General features: G+C 40.9%; 2 protein-coding genes across 2 annotated transcripts in view; one reads left to right on the plus strand and one right to left on the minus strand.

Annotated features, from left to right (window-relative positions):
• The window catches only part of LOC136053041 (uncharacterized), a 37,631-nt gene extending 34,013 nt beyond the window's left edge, over positions 1 to 3,618 (minus strand). Inside the window, exons 1-2 of the mRNA XM_065743602.1 lie at positions 3,454 to 3,618; positions 3,148 to 3,269 (exon numbers count right to left, since the gene is read on the minus strand). Of these exons, the coding sequence (XP_065599674.1) occupies positions 3,148 to 3,269; positions 3,454 to 3,563 (232 nt within the window). The 5' untranslated portion in view covers positions 3,564 to 3,618. The remainder of the gene's footprint in view (positions 1 to 3,147; positions 3,270 to 3,453) is intronic.
• A 17-nt stretch (positions 3,619 to 3,635) lies between these two features.
• Positions 3,636 to 17,747, plus strand: part of COG5 (component of oligomeric golgi complex 5) — a 180,017-nt gene continuing 165,905 nt past the window's right edge. Inside the window, exons 1-6 of the mRNA XM_065743600.1 lie at positions 3,636 to 3,749; positions 4,144 to 4,283; positions 5,188 to 5,245; positions 8,236 to 8,290; positions 8,382 to 8,451; positions 14,346 to 14,466. Coding sequence (XP_065599672.1) covers positions 3,674 to 3,749; positions 4,144 to 4,283; positions 5,188 to 5,245; positions 8,236 to 8,290; positions 8,382 to 8,451; positions 14,346 to 14,466 — 520 coding nt within the window. The 5' untranslated portion in view covers positions 3,636 to 3,673. The remainder of the gene's footprint in view (positions 3,750 to 4,143; positions 4,284 to 5,187; positions 5,246 to 8,235; positions 8,291 to 8,381; positions 8,452 to 14,345; positions 14,467 to 17,747) is intronic.

Below are 17,747 nucleotides of genomic sequence, written 5' to 3' on the forward strand. Positions count from 1 at the left end.
CAGTATTAGCAGTTACTTTCCAAATGAACTATTGCTGCAGTTAAGAGAGATTGGGAACGGGGTTAGAAAAATATCTGAGCATCATTGGAAAGAGAAGAGTCCACAAATGCACACAGCACATGTATTTCTGGTACTGAACAGACCGTAAGTGCTTCCAAAGATTTCCCTGATTTAGTGGAAATTAAAAACTTACTGAAGTAATGGAGCTAAAGTTAGAGAGGGCAGGAGTATCCTCTCAGTTAAGAAACTTCTATAAGTTACTCAAAACTCTAGCATGCCCCAAAAAATCCCTTGTGTGCTTTCAAAACTGTGTACATTTAGACAGTGCTCTAGCTGAAGAGATTTATATCGATACAGCTAGTATACTCAAATAATTCCAGGCTCCTTGTTTTTCAGCTGAGTATAAAGTAATAAAAATGACAAGTCTAATCATAATTAAATTCTTAGCAGCAGACACAAGAAGCATCTACCACTATTTCAGAAGTACACAATGAAGAAATGACAATGTCAAAAAACAACAACAACAACAAATACCAAGGAGCAAAAAATTGCAACTGCAGGCTGCAAACCTACTCTGCTTATTAGAATAAAAAATGCCCAGAAAAATGAACAAAAGATTTTAAAATGTTACAATCGATTGTGGAGCTATTTGTTAAAAGCATAAATGCTAATGACATAAATACAAAGCTGTTAGATGCAGAATGGTTGTGGAGGCCGTGAAATTAAGGCCAGCATGAAAGAGGTGAGTAGGGAAAAAATATTACTTACAGTACTAGAACATTTCATCCTGCACTGCTTGTCGGCAGACAGCAATGAGAAGAATTTCCTCTTTCCCCATCCCATTATCTGCCAAAAGACACTACTAAGCTAAACTTTACAAGATGTTGTGAACATGAAAAATATAAACAGATGCAAGAGGTGGAACAGTGGCTCTGTGGACCTCTGAGCTCTATATGTCAGTTTGTTCATTCTGAGCAACAAAAATATATTCAAGCTTTCTTTCAAGTTGCACTCCATTAGTAAGAGTATATCTGTGCTTCCCACTGTGATTCTTCCCCACCTGACCTGTTGTATTCGAATAAGGCATGAAATCACAAATTATATTTCTACAACTATTACCTATACAGAAACTACTATTGCCTTACAAAACATGACTCAGAGGCATGAAGAGATGGAATCATTATACTCTGTAGATCCTACAGGCCAATCTTACTAGCATGTTGGCAGTGCTTTCTCCATTCCTCTAGTTGCAGCCCACACTTGTATGTTCCATGTTCCACTTTTCTCCTACAACCACTTTGTGCCAGCTGATCTGTATCTATACTGTTATCTCTTCCCACATACATATGGTCAGATTTTTGGTGCTGTGTGCAGCCAGCAGTTGGACTCAATGACCCTTATGAGTCCCTTCTAACTTGAGATATTTTATGATTTCATTCTATACTACTTTTTTCCCTTACCTAGCCAGGACTCTGCATAACTCCTTATAATTTATTACTATTTTTAAATTTGCTCCTGGGATGCAGTCCTTAAAGACAAAGATGTTGAGGAGAGCTGGCTACTCTTCAAGGATGCCTTTCTGGGAGCACAAGAGCTGTCCATCTCTCTGAAGAAGAAAGCAGACAGAGGAGGAAGGGAACCGGCATGGCTCAGCAAGGACCTGCTGGGCATACTGGTGGTTGCTGAGCTGCTCTCCGTCGTATTTGAAAAGTTGTGGCTGTCAGGTGAGAGCCCAGATGACTGAAGGAAGGGTCACATCACTCTTATTTACAAGAAAGGGAACAAGGAGGAACTGGGGAACTACAGGCCGGTGAATCTCATCTCTGTACCTGGGAAGAAGATGGAACAGATCCTCCTGGGTGACATGCTTGATCACATGAGCAATGAGCGTGTGCAAGACAGCCAGCACAGCTTCACCAGGGGAAAGTCATGCTTAACCAGCCTGGTGACCTTCTATGATGAAGTGATGGCACTGATGGACAAAGGGAAGGCTATGATGGATGTCATTTACCTGGACTTGAACAAGGCCTTTGACATGGTCCCCCACCACATCCTTATCTCCAAATTGGAGGGATGTGGATTTGACGGGTGGACCACCCAGTGGATAAGAAAGACACAAGAAAGACATGGAGTTGTTGCAGCAGGTCTAGAGGAAGGCCACAAAGATGATCAGAGGGCCAGAGCACCTTCCCTGCAAGGACAGGCTGAGAGAGCTGGGGCTCCTTAGCCTGGAAGCACTCAAGGCCAGGCTGGACGGGGCTGTGAGTAACCTGGTCTAGAGGGAGGTGTCTCTGCCTATAGCATAGGGCTGGATCTAGATGACCTTATAGGTCTCTTCCAACTGAAACCATTCTATTACTCCTCAATCTTTATTTACTGGGTCTGGCTGGGATGGAGGTAACTTTCTTTACGGCAGTCTGTATGGTGCTATGTTTTGAATTTTGTGACAAAAAACATTGTTGATAATGCAACAATGCTTCAACTTTTGCTGAACAGTGATGGCAGCGTCAAAACTAATTTTTTTACTTCTGTCTGCCTGCTAGCAAATAGGCCACAGGCGGGCAAGGAACTGGGTTTGGACAGATCTAAAACTGGCCAAAGGAATAATCTGCACCATGTAACATCATACTCAGCAACAAAACACAACTGATGAGGGATTATGAAAATGGTTTGGGGTGTAGCCTGTTTCAGTGCATTATCATGAGAAGAAATTTGTCCCAGTATCCAACCTGAACCCTCTGTGACACAACTTAAGGCCATTCCCTCTCATGCTGCTGCTGTTACGTGGAAGCAGAGGCAGACTCTCACCTCACTACAGTCTCCCTCCAGGCAGCTGTAAGGAGTGGTAAGGTGTCCCTGAGCTCCCCTTCCCAACACTGAACCATCTCAGCTCCCTCAGCCGTGGGAGCTGTGCTCCAGATCCCTCACAGCTCTGTTCCCCTTCTCTGGGAAAGAACCTCAGTGCCCTTCTGGTAGTGAGGGCCCCAAACTGAACATAGCACTCAAGGTTCAGCCTCACCAGATCCGAGTACAGAGGGATCATTACCTCCCTGTCCTGCAGGCTTCACTATTTCTGCCAGAAGCCAGGATGCCGTTGGCACATAAAACATCCCAAGAAGGCAGCAGCGATGCATGTAACAGGATTACCTGCGTTCGTTGTGAACTCGCTGTCCCTGGCTTTGGCTGATCTCACGAAGTCGGCCGCCACGACCATGGGGGTGTAGCACAGATCGCAGCCGTACCGCCGGACCAGGGTGCGGAACGGCAGCCTGCGGGGACAGGGCACGCAGAGCGGACATTTACCTCCCGAGCCGCTCTGACACGCAGCGCTGCGGGGATGTCTGCATGTAACCGTACGACAAAGATGTCCGCGTCCACAAACAGCCCCACGAGAAGCTGCCCGCCCGCGCTCCCGCCACGACAGCCGCCCGCAGCCTGAGGGCAGTTACTCACTTGGAGTAGCGAACCATCGGGGCGCACATCTTCACAACGCGCCCAGCCCGAAACAGAGCCGCCGGATCCGTCCCGGGGCATTGTTTGCGTTCCGCGACGTCCCCGCTCATGTACAGCGAACTCCCTCCTCAGCGTCCCGCCGCGCCGCCATGTCTGCCCCGCCCCGCCCCGCTCCGCCATCATCGCCGCGCGCCGCCGCCGGGCAGTGACGCCGGGCGGCATGGAGGAAGCGGGCGGTATGGAGGGAGCGGGCGGCGGAGCCCCGGCCCCGACGCTGGCTGAGCTGCAGGCGGACGGTGAGTTGCGGTCACGGTGCTGCGGCGTCGGGCTTCCGTGGTGTCACGTAGCAGAAAGTTCGTGGGGCGGAGGGGAGCGGGAAGGCGGGCCCTGTTCTCGGACTGCTCCCCTCCGCAGGGCTGCCCGGTGCTCCTGAGGGAAGGCAGCCCTGTGTACAAAGTAGGGCGCTTCTTCGTTAAAAGTCACCGCTGGAGAGTAGTTCCCTCATGTAGCATAAGCTGAGCCTGCTGTAGGACGCACTGTGCTTCCATGAAGTCGTGGGCTTTGCCACGTGGACTCACTTCTCAGCTCGGTGTGCTGTGTTGTGTTGACGGGTACGTCCAGCGCTGCGTGATGTACGTCCGTCAGTGCAGCAGGTCTGAAGCATGAAGATAACATCTAAGTCTTTTTCAGAGTGTTACGCTGACTTCTTCAGGGAGGACTTCGATGTGAAAGCTTACACGTCGCAGTCGATCCATCGGGCGGTGATAGCTGAGCAGCTTGCAAAGCTCGCCCAAGGTATCAGCCAGCTGGATAAAGAGCTTCATGTACAAGTAAGTGTAAAGCATGCTTGGTGCTCTGGTGTGCTTAATAAAGTGAGAGCTAGCTTCTGACATTGCCCAGTAAAACTTGCAGTTGAAAGAGCAGTGAATGTGATACTGACTCGGTTATGTCCACTCCCAGTAGCCCCCATCAACGAGCTGTATGCTGTTCCCTCAGCTCCTGCACTCAGTCTCTGTGTACATGGAGGTTCAGCTATTCCTTGTAAGGGTTCCCCCAACTCCTTCCAAACGATCATGTTGGCTGTTGGAAAAACTTCCCTGTGTTTTGGGGTGATGGTTGTGAGAAAGAAGAGAACGACTTGTCCTGCGCTATTCTATCCTGTGGTGGAGAGTAGCCTGGGCTTTACTCTTTACCTTTAACTAGGCCAACACAACATGTGCTGATGCACCTTGACACCATCAAAAAGTGTTGAATTTGGATAGTCAAAGCACAGTGGTAAAATCCACCTGGACATTGGAAATCCCATTGACCATGCTGTGAGAGTACATGATTAGTTTGTGCTTGGTTTGAAAAACTGCTCCCCGTGCAATGCTAAATTCTTCAGGAGTTAGTTTCTAAACTTCAAACTGAAAAGATTAAAAATGGGAATATGTGTTATTATTGTGTGACTACTAAGCTTACGCTTACAATTATTATTATATATCAATCAGTATGTGTTGAAACATGGTTAATAAAAGTCAGAAAAGCAATCAGTATGTCAACTACACTGCAATATCTGTCTCCCATTCTGAGCTTATTGTTTTGTGAATGAACATGTGTTCTGAAGATGCTTTCATCTCCTTTTTCTTGGATCTGTTTAGTGGGGTGAGTTGGTGATGTTTTAATAACCCTTTCAGGGACACATCTCTATTTTTCTGTCATTGTTTCTATCTTTTCTCTCTTTTTTTTTTTAAGGTTGTTGCAAGACATGAAGACCTGTTGGCTCAAGCAACTGGAATTGAATCCCTGGAAGGTAAGATCATCTTCTGAATGCTTGCTAATTCTTATGAGGAAGGGAGCATTTTTAATTTCTACGTGGAACATCATTCACAGTTCACTTTGGCTAGTAATATAGCAGCTACAGATCTTATGACTGAGAAGTTGTAGCAGCTTTTTTTTTTTATGTCAGCAGATGGAGCTCCTAGGAGAGGATTTGACCGATACTTCTCTGGAGTAAATACTCCATAGGCAAAAAACCTCTTAATCTATTCTGAGCAACTTTAGTGATCAAGTCTTTTTGACCTTTTAATACATTTTTTTCTAAATAAACTTAATTTTATTGCAATATCTGTTGACGTTAATACCAAGTCTGGAAATGCTGCATGTGCACGTTGTGTAGTTTACAAGTCTTAACTGAAGAGGTATTACCACATAATCGTAACTGCACTGAGACACTGAAATTTTTCTTTCTAGAAAAAAGCTACTAGATGAAATGCATACGACTGTAATTCCACTGATTGGGTTCTGGCTTTTAAAATAAATGGCTGACTTGAAAAGGCTTTACCTAGAAACCATACAAAAAATTATTACAGAATATGGTTCTTCTCCCAGGAGTTCATTAGACCAGCCAATTCTGTTTTGTGACACTTGTTGGGAGCTTCATATCTGGGTTGGTGGTTTTTGTTTTTGTGGAGAAAGATATTTCCTTTATGATATGCCAGTTTGTGTATACCATGGGATTCAAGCATATCTCCTTCCCCATCTACTCTGTAGAAACCAACTCATTCACCTTTTTCCCTTTTTCTGCTTTGTCATAACCTGAGAGTTTCTGGTTGCTGGTGGTTATTGTACCTCCTGAGCCTTTGTAAAGTGTTATTATTGAATTGTTAGCATTTACATACAGATTAAAGAAAAATTGAGAAATGACTATTTAATCTAGCAGTGGTGATCCTCAAATATTTTCTTAAACAGTTGGAAAATTAAAGCGTGGGAAATGTGGAATCTGTTTATCCTCCAAACAAGGTATCTATCATCTATGTGATGATCACCTCTCAGTTTTCAGAAATCATGGCTCTTTCTGAAGGCATTCCTGCCTAAAATTGCTCTGAAGGAAGAGTGAAGTACTTAAAAACAGCTATTCTGAATAAAAATATTTCTGTAGGTCAGGTTAGTAAATAAAGCATTTTACAGCTGATAACCAAAAGTAGAAATGAAATTGTACCTGCATAAAAGTTATCAATTGTTTTCCATTGATACAGTGTTATTCTCCTTAAGAGGCCCTTCTGAAAGAGAAATATGAGAGGGCTCTAATTTTGAAATTTCTTGACCCTTAAGACATGAGTAGCAGAAACTACAGTTCTATGCTAACAAAGATGATATTTTAAGTATTGCAAAACCTGCTTCTCTCTGCAGTGTTTGGGCTACACATGATACAGCATGGTCAACATAGAAGAACCACTGCGTCAATACCCATAAGTAAAAGAAAAGAGAAATGTTAATAGGAAATTTAATTATGAAGTTAGAAACATGTAGCTTAGAGTGTCTTCACACACTTACATCAAGAAAGTAAGCAGATGAAGATTACTGAAGTGACTCACAGCATGTGTGGTCATATGGATATGTGGAAGTGAATCTCTTTAAATATTTCAAATTAATTAACCGAACTTGCAGAGTAATTTCCTGGGGACTTCTTTTCTTCTTTTAGCTCTGTACACTCTGCTAATAGTATACTGATTTGGTATAAATACTATTTCCTGGCTCTGTTTCTATAAATAGCTCACCTGTTAGCTTAAGATAGGTTAAGTAGTTTCATCTGGTATCTTATATAGCAGATGCAGAGCGTAGATTTCCTTTTCACCCATCCTAATAATGCCTTTTGGCAAGGGGAACAGTACATTACTTTAAAGGGCACAACGCTCATAAATGTAGCATTGTCATGTCACTTGCTGTCTCCCATTCGGGTGCAGAGTAAGCCCCTCCTGACATTTTTTCTCTCTCACACATCTTTTTATCTATGAGGATTGCATGCATGCCTTTCCATTTATAAATATCAAAGGACTCCTGCATCTATCTATAAGCCAAGTCAATAATTCTGAACGATGGAGGAAATGAGAGTAGGCATATTTGTACAAAACAGATGAAACAGAGTCCCAGTAGCAATAGTCTTGTCTATATTCTGTCTTTCTGTATCATATGGTAGTTTTGTTAAATTTGATGAAGATATGCTTGCAAACAAGGCTTTACCAACATGCAGGATGTTTGAGAGTGCTAACAAGAATTGAAACAAAAATAATTTCATAGGTCTGTGTTTGTGTAACTTAATTAAATTCTCAGCAGGCTGATTCTATATTGCAGAAGTGACTATTACCCTTGACTGCTTTGTTTGCAATTAAGCAAGGAAAGAACGACTGTGCTTGTGGGTTTTCCTTTATGCTGCTTTTCCAAACTAATCTGGAACAAACAAGATTAGGGTAGCTTGCTCTGCTTGTAGTCTAAATTAGATGATCTCACAATGACATACCTTACTTTTTGCTAAAGATGCTCATGCTTAGGAAGAAAACCTTGAAATGGCACTGCTTCTCAGTTCTCCTCGCCTGTTGGTTTCTCTGAACTGCATAGTTCCTTTGCTGAATAAGTTGTGGTGCTTTTTTATAACATGTTCAGGGGTTTGTTTCAGGTTATATGGCTTTGAATATCAGTCCTGATCACCATTCTTTTAGAAAACTGAATTTTCTAAGTATTATTTGGCGCTTAACATATGATGAATTCCAGAACAATTTGTCTTCTGCAGGCTTTTGTTCTGTACCAGTAATTTTTTTTGTAGTAGTTTGTAATTTCTTATTACCTTCTCAGTTTATTTCTAAATGCTCAGTGTCTCATTCATTTCTTTGAATGTTTTGTTGTAAAGGGTGTTTTTTTTTTCTTCTAATACAGAAGTAGTCTGCTGTAGATGTGGTCAGTTATGGAAAGAAATATTCTTTGTATTGTGAGAGTCACGTGTAAAACATCTGCTTTATTTTGCAGGTGTCCTCCAAATGATGCAGACTAGAATTGGTGCTCTACAAAGTACTGTTGATAGGTATGCCATTGATGATGTAATTAGAAAGTCTGAATTCTTACTCATTCTATCATGCTATATATTAATACCTCTATAAACTTCTTATTTTCAGAATTAGAGCCAAAATTGTTGATCCCTACAACAAAATAGTGTCTCGCACAGCTCAGCTTGCAAAGCTTCAGGTAAGTTGTATTAGAAATGTGTTTTAAAAGTCTTTTTTAATGTATTTCATTTCCCAGTCCTCTAGAGCATTAAGAAAAGGTGACTCATCAGACATGAGTGGGATTTCCATATTCCAGTAGACTGGAGTTTCCTGTCAGTATTTCTCAGTAAAAATCAGTATCCATGTGTCTCATTGTGAGCTACTGAGAGGTGCTTCATAGAATCACAGAATTGCTCAGGTTGGAAAAGACCTTCAAGATCATCGAGTCCAACTGCAACTAAGCCATACTACTCTAACAACCCACTGCTAATCATGTCCCTGAGCACCACATCCAGACAGTTTTTAAACACTTTTTAAGGATGGTGACTCAACCACCGCCCTGGGGGGCCTGTTCCAGTGCTCAACAACCCTTTCTGTAAAGAAGTTTTTTCTTGTATCCAACCTGGTCCTCCCCTAGTGCAGCTTGAGGCCATTTCCCCTTGTCCTGTCGCCAGTAAAAGAGACCAGCTCCGCTCTCACTGCAATTACCTTTCAGGTATTTGAAGAGAGCAGTAAGGTCTCCCCTCGTTCTCCTCTTCCCCAGACTAAACAGCCCCAGTTCCTTCAGTTGCTCCTCATAGGGCACATTCTCCAAGCCCTTCACCAGCCTTGTTGCCCTTCTTTGGAATTGCTCCAGGACCTCAGTGTCCTTTCAGTTCTGAGGTGCCCAAAACTGTACACAGTATTGAGTTGGGGCCTCACCAGTGCTGAATACAGGAGAAGGGTTGCTTCCCTAGGCCTGTTCACCACACCATTCCTGACCCAGGCCAGGATGCTGCTGGCCTCTTGTCCACCTGGGTGCACTGCTGGCTCCTATTCAGCCGACAAATATTCATATTGCAAAGTGTAAAGCTGACTTTTGCACTAGCTGGTTTAGTTTTTGTTGAGATGAGGGGAAGAGTGGAAGGCTATCAGAGTACAGGTAAATTACATTTTCATTTCTGGCTGGGTATATTTAATGTTTGATATTATGATGATGTTCTGTAGGAGGCACTCTTTTCCTTTACATTAGTGTGCGTTTAACTGCAATTTAGCAAAGAGATTGGGAAATAATGCTTCAACTTACAGAGCAGTTTAGAGTTCTGGTGTATAAGCCAGGTACACAGCTGTTCCTATCTTTTAAATGAACTGGAGTCTACAGAGATTGTAGTTCTGTTAAAGAAGAGCAGCGGGAGAGAGCTTTTTCCCAGCAATGGTGAGATAAGTGTTGAACACTTCTATTTTTAATTTTATTGTGGTAGAAAACTATCCTGTAGGTCCCGTAGATGTAGTTGCATTCTATTCAGTTTATTGATTCAAAAGCAGTTTCAAATCAGGAAAGGTTTAAAGAGTTACTGCTTGAACTGTTTCTCTTTTTAAAGAAAATATTAAGTTGTAAAACTAAGAACTTATCTTTTGGTAGCTGAAATTTGAACTGTGGATATCCACGCAAGTGGGTTGCCGTTAGCTTGTGGAGCACAAGTGGATGGGGCTGCAAACAGTTGTACTCAGTTTCTAGTCTGGGACTGGTGAAGCAAGTAAAGTGCACTAGGCTCTTGGCTAAAGGTCTGGTATGTTCTAACTGATTTTCAGTAGCAGTGAAGTTCAGCAGGAAGCTCTTACCAGTCTGTTCAGCCAGGTTGTTCAGCAGCTGCTCCTGTGCTTCCCAGCTCTAGCTGTCACTGTTTTGCCACTGGGCAGAGTTTCCTTGGCTTTGATGTGCCAGGCTAGGTGCAGATTTTTTTCTTTTCTTCTCTGGCGTATATTGCAGCTGTGGGAAGAATTGTGGGAATTTGGAGTTAAAGATGATGACTGTTTCTTCTCTGACCTTACGTAAAGTCAAAGTGCTGAAAAAAAAAGAAAAGGAGAGAGACGCAGGGTAAAGGGCACCTGCTGGGTCGCCCAGCCTCGTGTCCCTAGCTGCCTACTTAGCTGTGCACAGAAAGAGGAAGGATCATTCCAGCATTGCTGCCAGTGACAGTCCTCAGCGTGAGGGCTGCTGTCCTCCCCTGTGTTGGTAGCATTATGATGCTGTTGTATCTGTTTACCTGGCAGCCTTGTTTGTTCAGGAAGGAAGGGCATCAGCACAGCAAACAGTTTGCTTCTTGGCTGTGGCAAGGCTTACAAAATGACATTGCTTACTTCTGTACCAAATGCAAGATGTGCAGCGCAGTCAAACCTGCTAATTTTAACAGTTCATGTACAGTCAGTAGAATAAGTTTTTGTTTCTTAAAAAAAGATAAATGACTGATAAAAGGTTATGATGTCAAACTAAGTAGAGTTGCTAGTTATCATTTGCTGATCTGTGTGGTGTTTAAGGGCTTCTTGTATCCATGACTGTATTGCTTTTGTGCTTCTCCTTTGATTGCTATGGGAGTGCTCACAAACTGAAGGAGTATTTGGCTTGCATAAAGCTGGATTTCGCCATCCTTAATTGTTTTTAATATACTCTCGCTTTTTTATAAACATTTTCTCTGTAAATTCATTGTCTACTACAAATGTAGTTCTGAGTTCTAAATCTCTGCTGCATACTTGTGTATATTATGTCTTGCTTTGTTCTTACGGCTTCATGGCATCCCCGGGGAGCAGCAGACTCAGAGCTTTCTTCCTGCTTTAAATCATGCTATCCTCTTCTGAGCACATTCATAGTCTTTCCGTATCACAAGCTAAATGGGATTAGTTAACAGCTGAAATATGTAGACAGAGAATTTGTCCTTCAGAGAGTTATTTTCTGTGCAGTTGTCTAAACATGTGCTTCTCTATGGTGCCTTAATTTGGGATATCTTCAAATTTAGAAATCCCTACAATATCTGATTTTTTTTTAACAGCTTTTTATTAATAATAATAATAATTAAAAAAAAACCACCACAAAACAGAAAAAATATCTATACAGTAGGAAACTGCTATTTCTTCAAAGTGTTTACCAGTAGCAGGATTCAAACTGATAGTATTGTATGTAGTTGTCCAGGTAGTCTTAAGATGGTGTACAGTCCCATCTTCCTCTGGGTTTGTATTCTGTATACATTCACTTGTGTTATGGTCTGGTGGATGCATGCAGTTGCATATATGGGTGAGCGCTGGCAGTTTCAAGTGGTCTTTCTAATAATGTCTCAATAATTTCCTAGAATTAACTTAAGATTAACAGAGGCTTTCTGTTTGAATTGTAGCAATAATATCTTTGTTGTTGTTGATTTAAATTTCAGCAGATAGCTAATATGTAATCTCCAGAAAAATCGTGTTTGATTTTTAATTTAATGAAAACCTCTGGGACTAACTTAGGCCTCTCACTGCTTTTTCAAATTAATTTTTGCTTGGACTGTGGAATTCCATCATTTTTGGATAAAAGCATTTCCTTTAGAAAAGCATGAAAGCATGCTGTATTGACTTGAGGAATGACTGCTTCCTGAATTAATGCAGACTTCTGTTGTGCAGGGGGTCAGAGTTGATGATGTAGGTTTCATGGCCAACTCTGCTTCTGGATTCTTTTACATTTCCAGTGTACAGTCCTCATATATTGCATACTTCTACAGAATTTGAGAGTGAGTTTTATTAGGTTGAATGATTCACAAAAATGCAAATACTTATGCGAAACATGATGTTTGCCAAGGGCGTGATGCAGTCATTAGTGATGGCTGTGAAGTAAAGAGTGCCTTCTCAGTGTCTTTAGAAGAAATGTTTTTTCTTTATTGCTCTCTAATCTAAATGCAATGTTTCCTATCTGTCATCCAGTTTGATAGTCCTTTTAAAATACTCTTTCTTGGGATGGGAGGTAACAAACAACGATGACATAAAAAATAAATCTTTGGCATGTAAAGTACGAGGTGCTCAGAGGATAGCTTAAGTCCTAAGGAAAAAGTTAGCCAGGGGTACACGGTTGGGTTAGAAAATAATTACATCTGAAGGCAGAGTAGTAGTACTGTGCACTCTTATTGGTGAGCCATGGTGAACTATATAAGGAGCTATTTTTGATTTATCTTGCAGAAATTTTGTTCAGAGATATGGAAGTGATATGTGGATCAAAATTCTTTCTGATTAAAAGAGTGAATTAATTAAAACCGATACATTAATCTCAAAAGCAGGATAAGCTCCACTTGGTTCTCACTAATGATAACAGAAATCATGTGGTTAAGTCATCCTAGAATGCTTAGGGAACTTGTGCTTAGTGATGCACAATATTGTGCCAACAGCAGTGAGAGTCAGTGTGGTTTCAGTCATCTCACTGGGGCTTTGTGATACTCTTTGCTGTGCCTTGGTATTGAATGAAGTTAAACATTAAATTCATGTATTTCCATTGGTTTGTGCTGGCAAACAGTGGAGTTTAGTGAGTTGTTCACTCCTCTGAACATTGGTTGAAAGGACTTATTTATGTATGTTTACGTATGTGTACTTAACCAATTGGTTTCAAGACATTACCTTGAGTTTAAAAGCCTGTCAGATTCGAAACGTATTTAATTGTCTATAATTTAAGTAATTTTAATTTCATTTTTCCTATCTATAAGGCAAGTGTTTCAAAAGACCTTCTCTTCAGTAGTGGGGAAAATACCTCCTAACAACCGTGACTCACTTATCCCAACTTTCTTACTTACCACTTGTAAGTCTGATTACAGATGCTGGAGGCAAGTTCTAAAGTAATGATCCTTCTCTTATAGCACGCACCTCCTAACCTGACTGACCAAGTCCAGACGAACTCCATTTTCTCTGCTCATTCTACAGCCTTTCTCATTATTGGTCTCTTGGTGAAGACCTGCATGCATCTGCAGGACTCCTCTTATGGTGGACTTCTGAAGGAGTCCTTCCAGCAAAAGATGTGCTCTGAAGCTGTGTGGGCTTCAATGCCAGTGCATTCAGTTGCCACCGGGGCATGTCAGGCAGTCCTGAAGCTTTGCTGTCCCTAAATGACACAGTAGTTTGAACAGTTGGTGTACCTGAGTTGTGTAGTCTAGAAGTAGCTTGGGGATCTCTCCTACATAGCAGCTTGTCATCACTTCATACCCACTGTCATCCTCTGTCGTTGTAAGGCTTAATACATTTATCATGCACGTGGTGCAACTCACAGTGGTTGTCTGCCTCCATTAATTTACTGTGTAGAGCAAGAAAACCTGATGGGGAAGGTCTTAGTTGAGTTAAAAACAGTGGGACTCGTATGTTTGATTCAGATGTCAGCAATACCTTCGCTCTGAATTGGTGCTAATGAAAATACAGTGCAGATGTGTTTCCTGAAAGTTGGTGTATGAATCCATCTTAATTTTTAGCCAAGAACAGGCTGTGCTTTTGCAAACCTATCAAATAATATGAAGTGGCAGATTGATAAATGTAGGAGAATAGCCCTATGAAATTTTTGATGCAAATGGATTTTTATATCTATTCCTAACAAGAGAGTCAATATCCGTAAAATAATACTTTAAGCCTTCGAGTTTTTCTTGTTCTCTGCTATTTTACTTACTTTGGATCAATATTTAATTGGCAAAGCCAACTTCTTAATTTTACTGTAGTTTAGAGATGGGAGAACTACTGAGGAGGGCTGCATGATACAAAGTGAAGCTCACTTCTGCTTGGAAGTAGAACATGTCACTCTCATAGGGTTCTGAGTTTGTTTCTTTTTCTTTTCTTTTTTTTTCTTTTTTTTTTTTTTTTGAGGGGAGAGGGAGTGTTAGTAATGGCAGCATAATCTTAGCCCAGTAAATGTAATTTCCAGCTTTTGATGTTATGTGCCTATATTGCATTGGATCATGAAAAAAGGTCCTTAAGAGCAGGCTTTTCAGTGTTCTGAAGTTCCTTGTTTTTATTCAAATTCATATTTCCTTTCTTTGGTTAAAATGTTTCCATATTAGAAGCCTAAAATTATGAGATCAGAGTGTGCTGATAATATCCCCTAATGCTGTGATTTCTCCACAGGCTGCCTGTGACTTGCTGCGGAGGATAATACGCATCTTGCATCTCAGTAAGAGACTTCAAGGACAGCTGCAAGGAGGAAGCAGGGAGATAACAAAAGCTGCCCAGAGTCTCAATGAACTTGGTGAGTCCTTCTTCCTTTTAGAGGCATTTTTAGCTCGTGCTCATATGACTCACGCTAGTGTTTGATTTAGCAAGTGAATGAAGAAACTCTTCTAACTTGTTAGGGTGGTTCTCACTTTGTGCCTCTTGATTTGAATTGAGAAATGATATGAGCAGTTCTGACTTCAGTAACTTTCATTTTTTTCCATGACTTCTCCATGTAGAACTATTTAATAACATGAAAACTGATACAGAAGTTTACTTTTCTGGGGCAATGGTTTTTAAAGATTGTTAATTTCTCACTAGCTTATGCTTGTATAAAGTAACTTCAGAGGTGACAGATTTTGTGGTTAGCTGTAGGAAAACATTGTAATATGATAAAGAGTAGTTTGAATTATGGTTTGTGTCTTGGAAGGAAATGATTGTCCTTCTGACCTTATGAAAACCGTTTGTGTCATGATACGCAGCTACCTAGGCTCCAACTCGGATATTGGAAGCATTCTGCTGCAGTAGTGACTAGTTTACTCTAAATTAGCTCTTTTACTAGCTTATAGGAGTGGTAAAATTCTTGGGTGCTTTCACACAGCGCTGCAGGATGCAGGAAAGAAATTGCCAGTAGTCTTTGAGATCAGTCTTCACCATTGTATGTGGTATCTTGCCAGTTGTTTCTCCTTTGGTTTATTAGTATTCAAATTTCAGCTTCCAAAAATAGGTTGTGGGAGGGCTGAACTATTGAACATTCAGAATCATTCTGAGGTTTATTGTGCATATTTGTCACCACTGCTCTTTTTATTCTGTGTAATCAGAAAATTATTAGACAATGATTTAGTATTATAATTAGCAGATGCTATGTTGCAAATGGAAAGTTTAAATATTTATTTAGTATATCAGTTTGGTTGAAGCACTAGAGCATTGAATGTATTATTTTAAGCTGCTCTATTTTTCTTAATGTGCCCTGCATTTTTGGTACCCATCATGAGGATGTATAAAGATGTGCTGGCTCCTGGCTGCCTGAATTACAAGTCCTTGGGTTAATCTGAATGCTAGATCCTATTCAAATAATGAGTATGATTAAACATTTCAGATCTCAATGTTAATGCTGCTTTTTGGATCCTGTGTAGTTTTTAGAATTTCTTTAGAAGAATGGAAAACTTCTTTTGTTAAGTGCCACAGTTTTTTTGAGTTTCTTGTTTTCAAATACTTGGTCTTTTTCTGAAGCTTGGGGAAGTCTGGTAGTTGTTATGAAAGATATAGGGAAATGTGTCTCCTTGGGAAGCACTTCAGAGTTTTGTCCTGCAGTGCATGGCAGGAGTCACGCCTTGTGGCCCCTAATTTAATTCTGGATCATTGGTAAGACCCCTTATCTTTTCCTGGTATTTCAGTCTCCTTACCTCTTTACCTGCATCCATCCCTCACCTTTTAGCTCTCTGCTTGTTTGTTATTCTCTGCTGCCTGTCTTGGCAGCTCTGGGTTTTTCCTGCCTCCCAGCTCCTGGATGCATGGAACATTCCCATTCAGAGGAGCCAGTGCAGGTGCCTGTGCTTTTTGGTGGGGGCTCTTAGGAGTGGGGTAGCTCTGCTCACCGGGAATGAAGTGTCCAGTGGCAGAGTGAGGACCGTTCAGGGTGCTGAACATGGTGTATTGTGAGGTAATGCGGCATCCAGAGAGTGTGAAGTGCAGGGAACAGGCACTGGGCATTGGTTGTTGGGGAGTGATGTGCAAAAACTTTGAGTGGTCCGAGGGAGTACTGCAACATCTGATGGTAGTAAGCAGGTGGTAGAGATGTTCACTGTGAAGGCCTGTCTTGGTTAGGGAGCTGTGCATCAAGGAGGTTTGCTTTTGAACCGGGGTTCAGAGCCAAAATTAACATGAATCTGTGTTTTCAGCCAAAAGTTTCTGAGTATCACTTTCTATCACTGTTTAGGGAAATGTTCTTCCCATTGTTTTTTATGTTTCTATTGTACTTGTGGTGCAAATACAATTTCTACTCGGTGAACTCAGCTGTACCATGATTCTGCAATGAAAGCTTTGCATTTTCTATAGTCTGATAAGCCACTTGCTTGTATATTTCTCAGTGGGTTCTTGGCAGAAATGGACATTTATCTTCATGTATGGATACTCTGTGTATGTAAGGGGTGGAGGGGAACCTGTATGTATATTCATTTAGGTATATGTATATGACATGTATTTCCTTTACAAATCTCTATTAGCTTGTTAGTTCACTTAGAGTTTATATTTAGTTGTATCTTGAAGTTTACTTTGTAGTAATGGGAAAAGATGTGATGAACATATGAAATTATAGAGTTAGATTGTGGTAGGGGTTGATAAGAGGAACTTCAGGTTTTACTCTAACTTTTACTGAGAAAGGCTTTTTTTTCTTGCTGGGTACTTGAAGTTGCTAGTAGCTTGCAGAGCTGTAGGTGATTTGAGGAACTTTACTCTGGAAACATCTGGTAATTTTTTCATTGAGATTTCTACTTAAATGTAAAATTCCTCTGTGTGACATTTTTGCTTTGCTTAGAATTAACTTCCCACTTAGACGTGGTAAGAAGAAAAACTGAGTTCTGTGCGTAATTTTTAGAGATTAAATGGTTTGTTTCTAAAATACCTGCATGTAAACTTCTGCATCTCGTCCACCTCCTAACACAGTTTTTTTGGGTTCTCTATTGAATCAGAAACAGCTGTGACAGTTCAGTGAACAAGCTATTAGCTGGTTCTCTGGTTCATTCTTCTTCGTATTACACAAGTATTTATATATCTGGCTGTACACATTCATTTATTTATCTGAAGCAGCATTTGGGTAGGTAAGCAAGAGGCATATTCAGATGTTACACAGTGGCTAATGTTGTGGAATACATGCCCTGGCTATGCTTGTTTGTGATACTTGAATACAGATATTTTAGAAAGTGAAAAGAGAATGTTTCTGAGCAAGCTTAAAGAGTACAATGTGAAGAGAAAATGATACGGTTCAGACAGTTCTCTTTCACAAAAGAAATTCTGTAGATATAAAAATATCTGCTCTTTTATGTGCATATGCAGAAATCACTGTCTAACAGTTGCAAGACACTGATCAGTTGAAGATTAAAAAAATCTGTAGCCAGCAGTGAATGGCTGCTTTCACTGTGGGCAGGTTTTTAATTCCATCTGTGATTTACAGAGCTGGACAATAAAGGATTTATATGTTCTGTTAGCTAAATAATTGTAACTGATGTCATCGTTATTCATACAAATGCCTAGGCTTTTTCTAATTATAATAAACTCCTAGTCCTTATGTATAATTGTATTATAACTAGGTTTACAGCA

Source organism: Cyrtonyx montezumae, unplaced genomic scaffold, assembly GCF_038088225.1.
Source record: "Cyrtonyx montezumae isolate F1298 unplaced genomic scaffold, pur_monq_1.0 scaffold_3, whole genome shotgun sequence".
NCBI classification, from domain to species: Eukaryota; Metazoa; Chordata; class Aves; order Galliformes; family Odontophoridae; genus Cyrtonyx; species Cyrtonyx montezumae.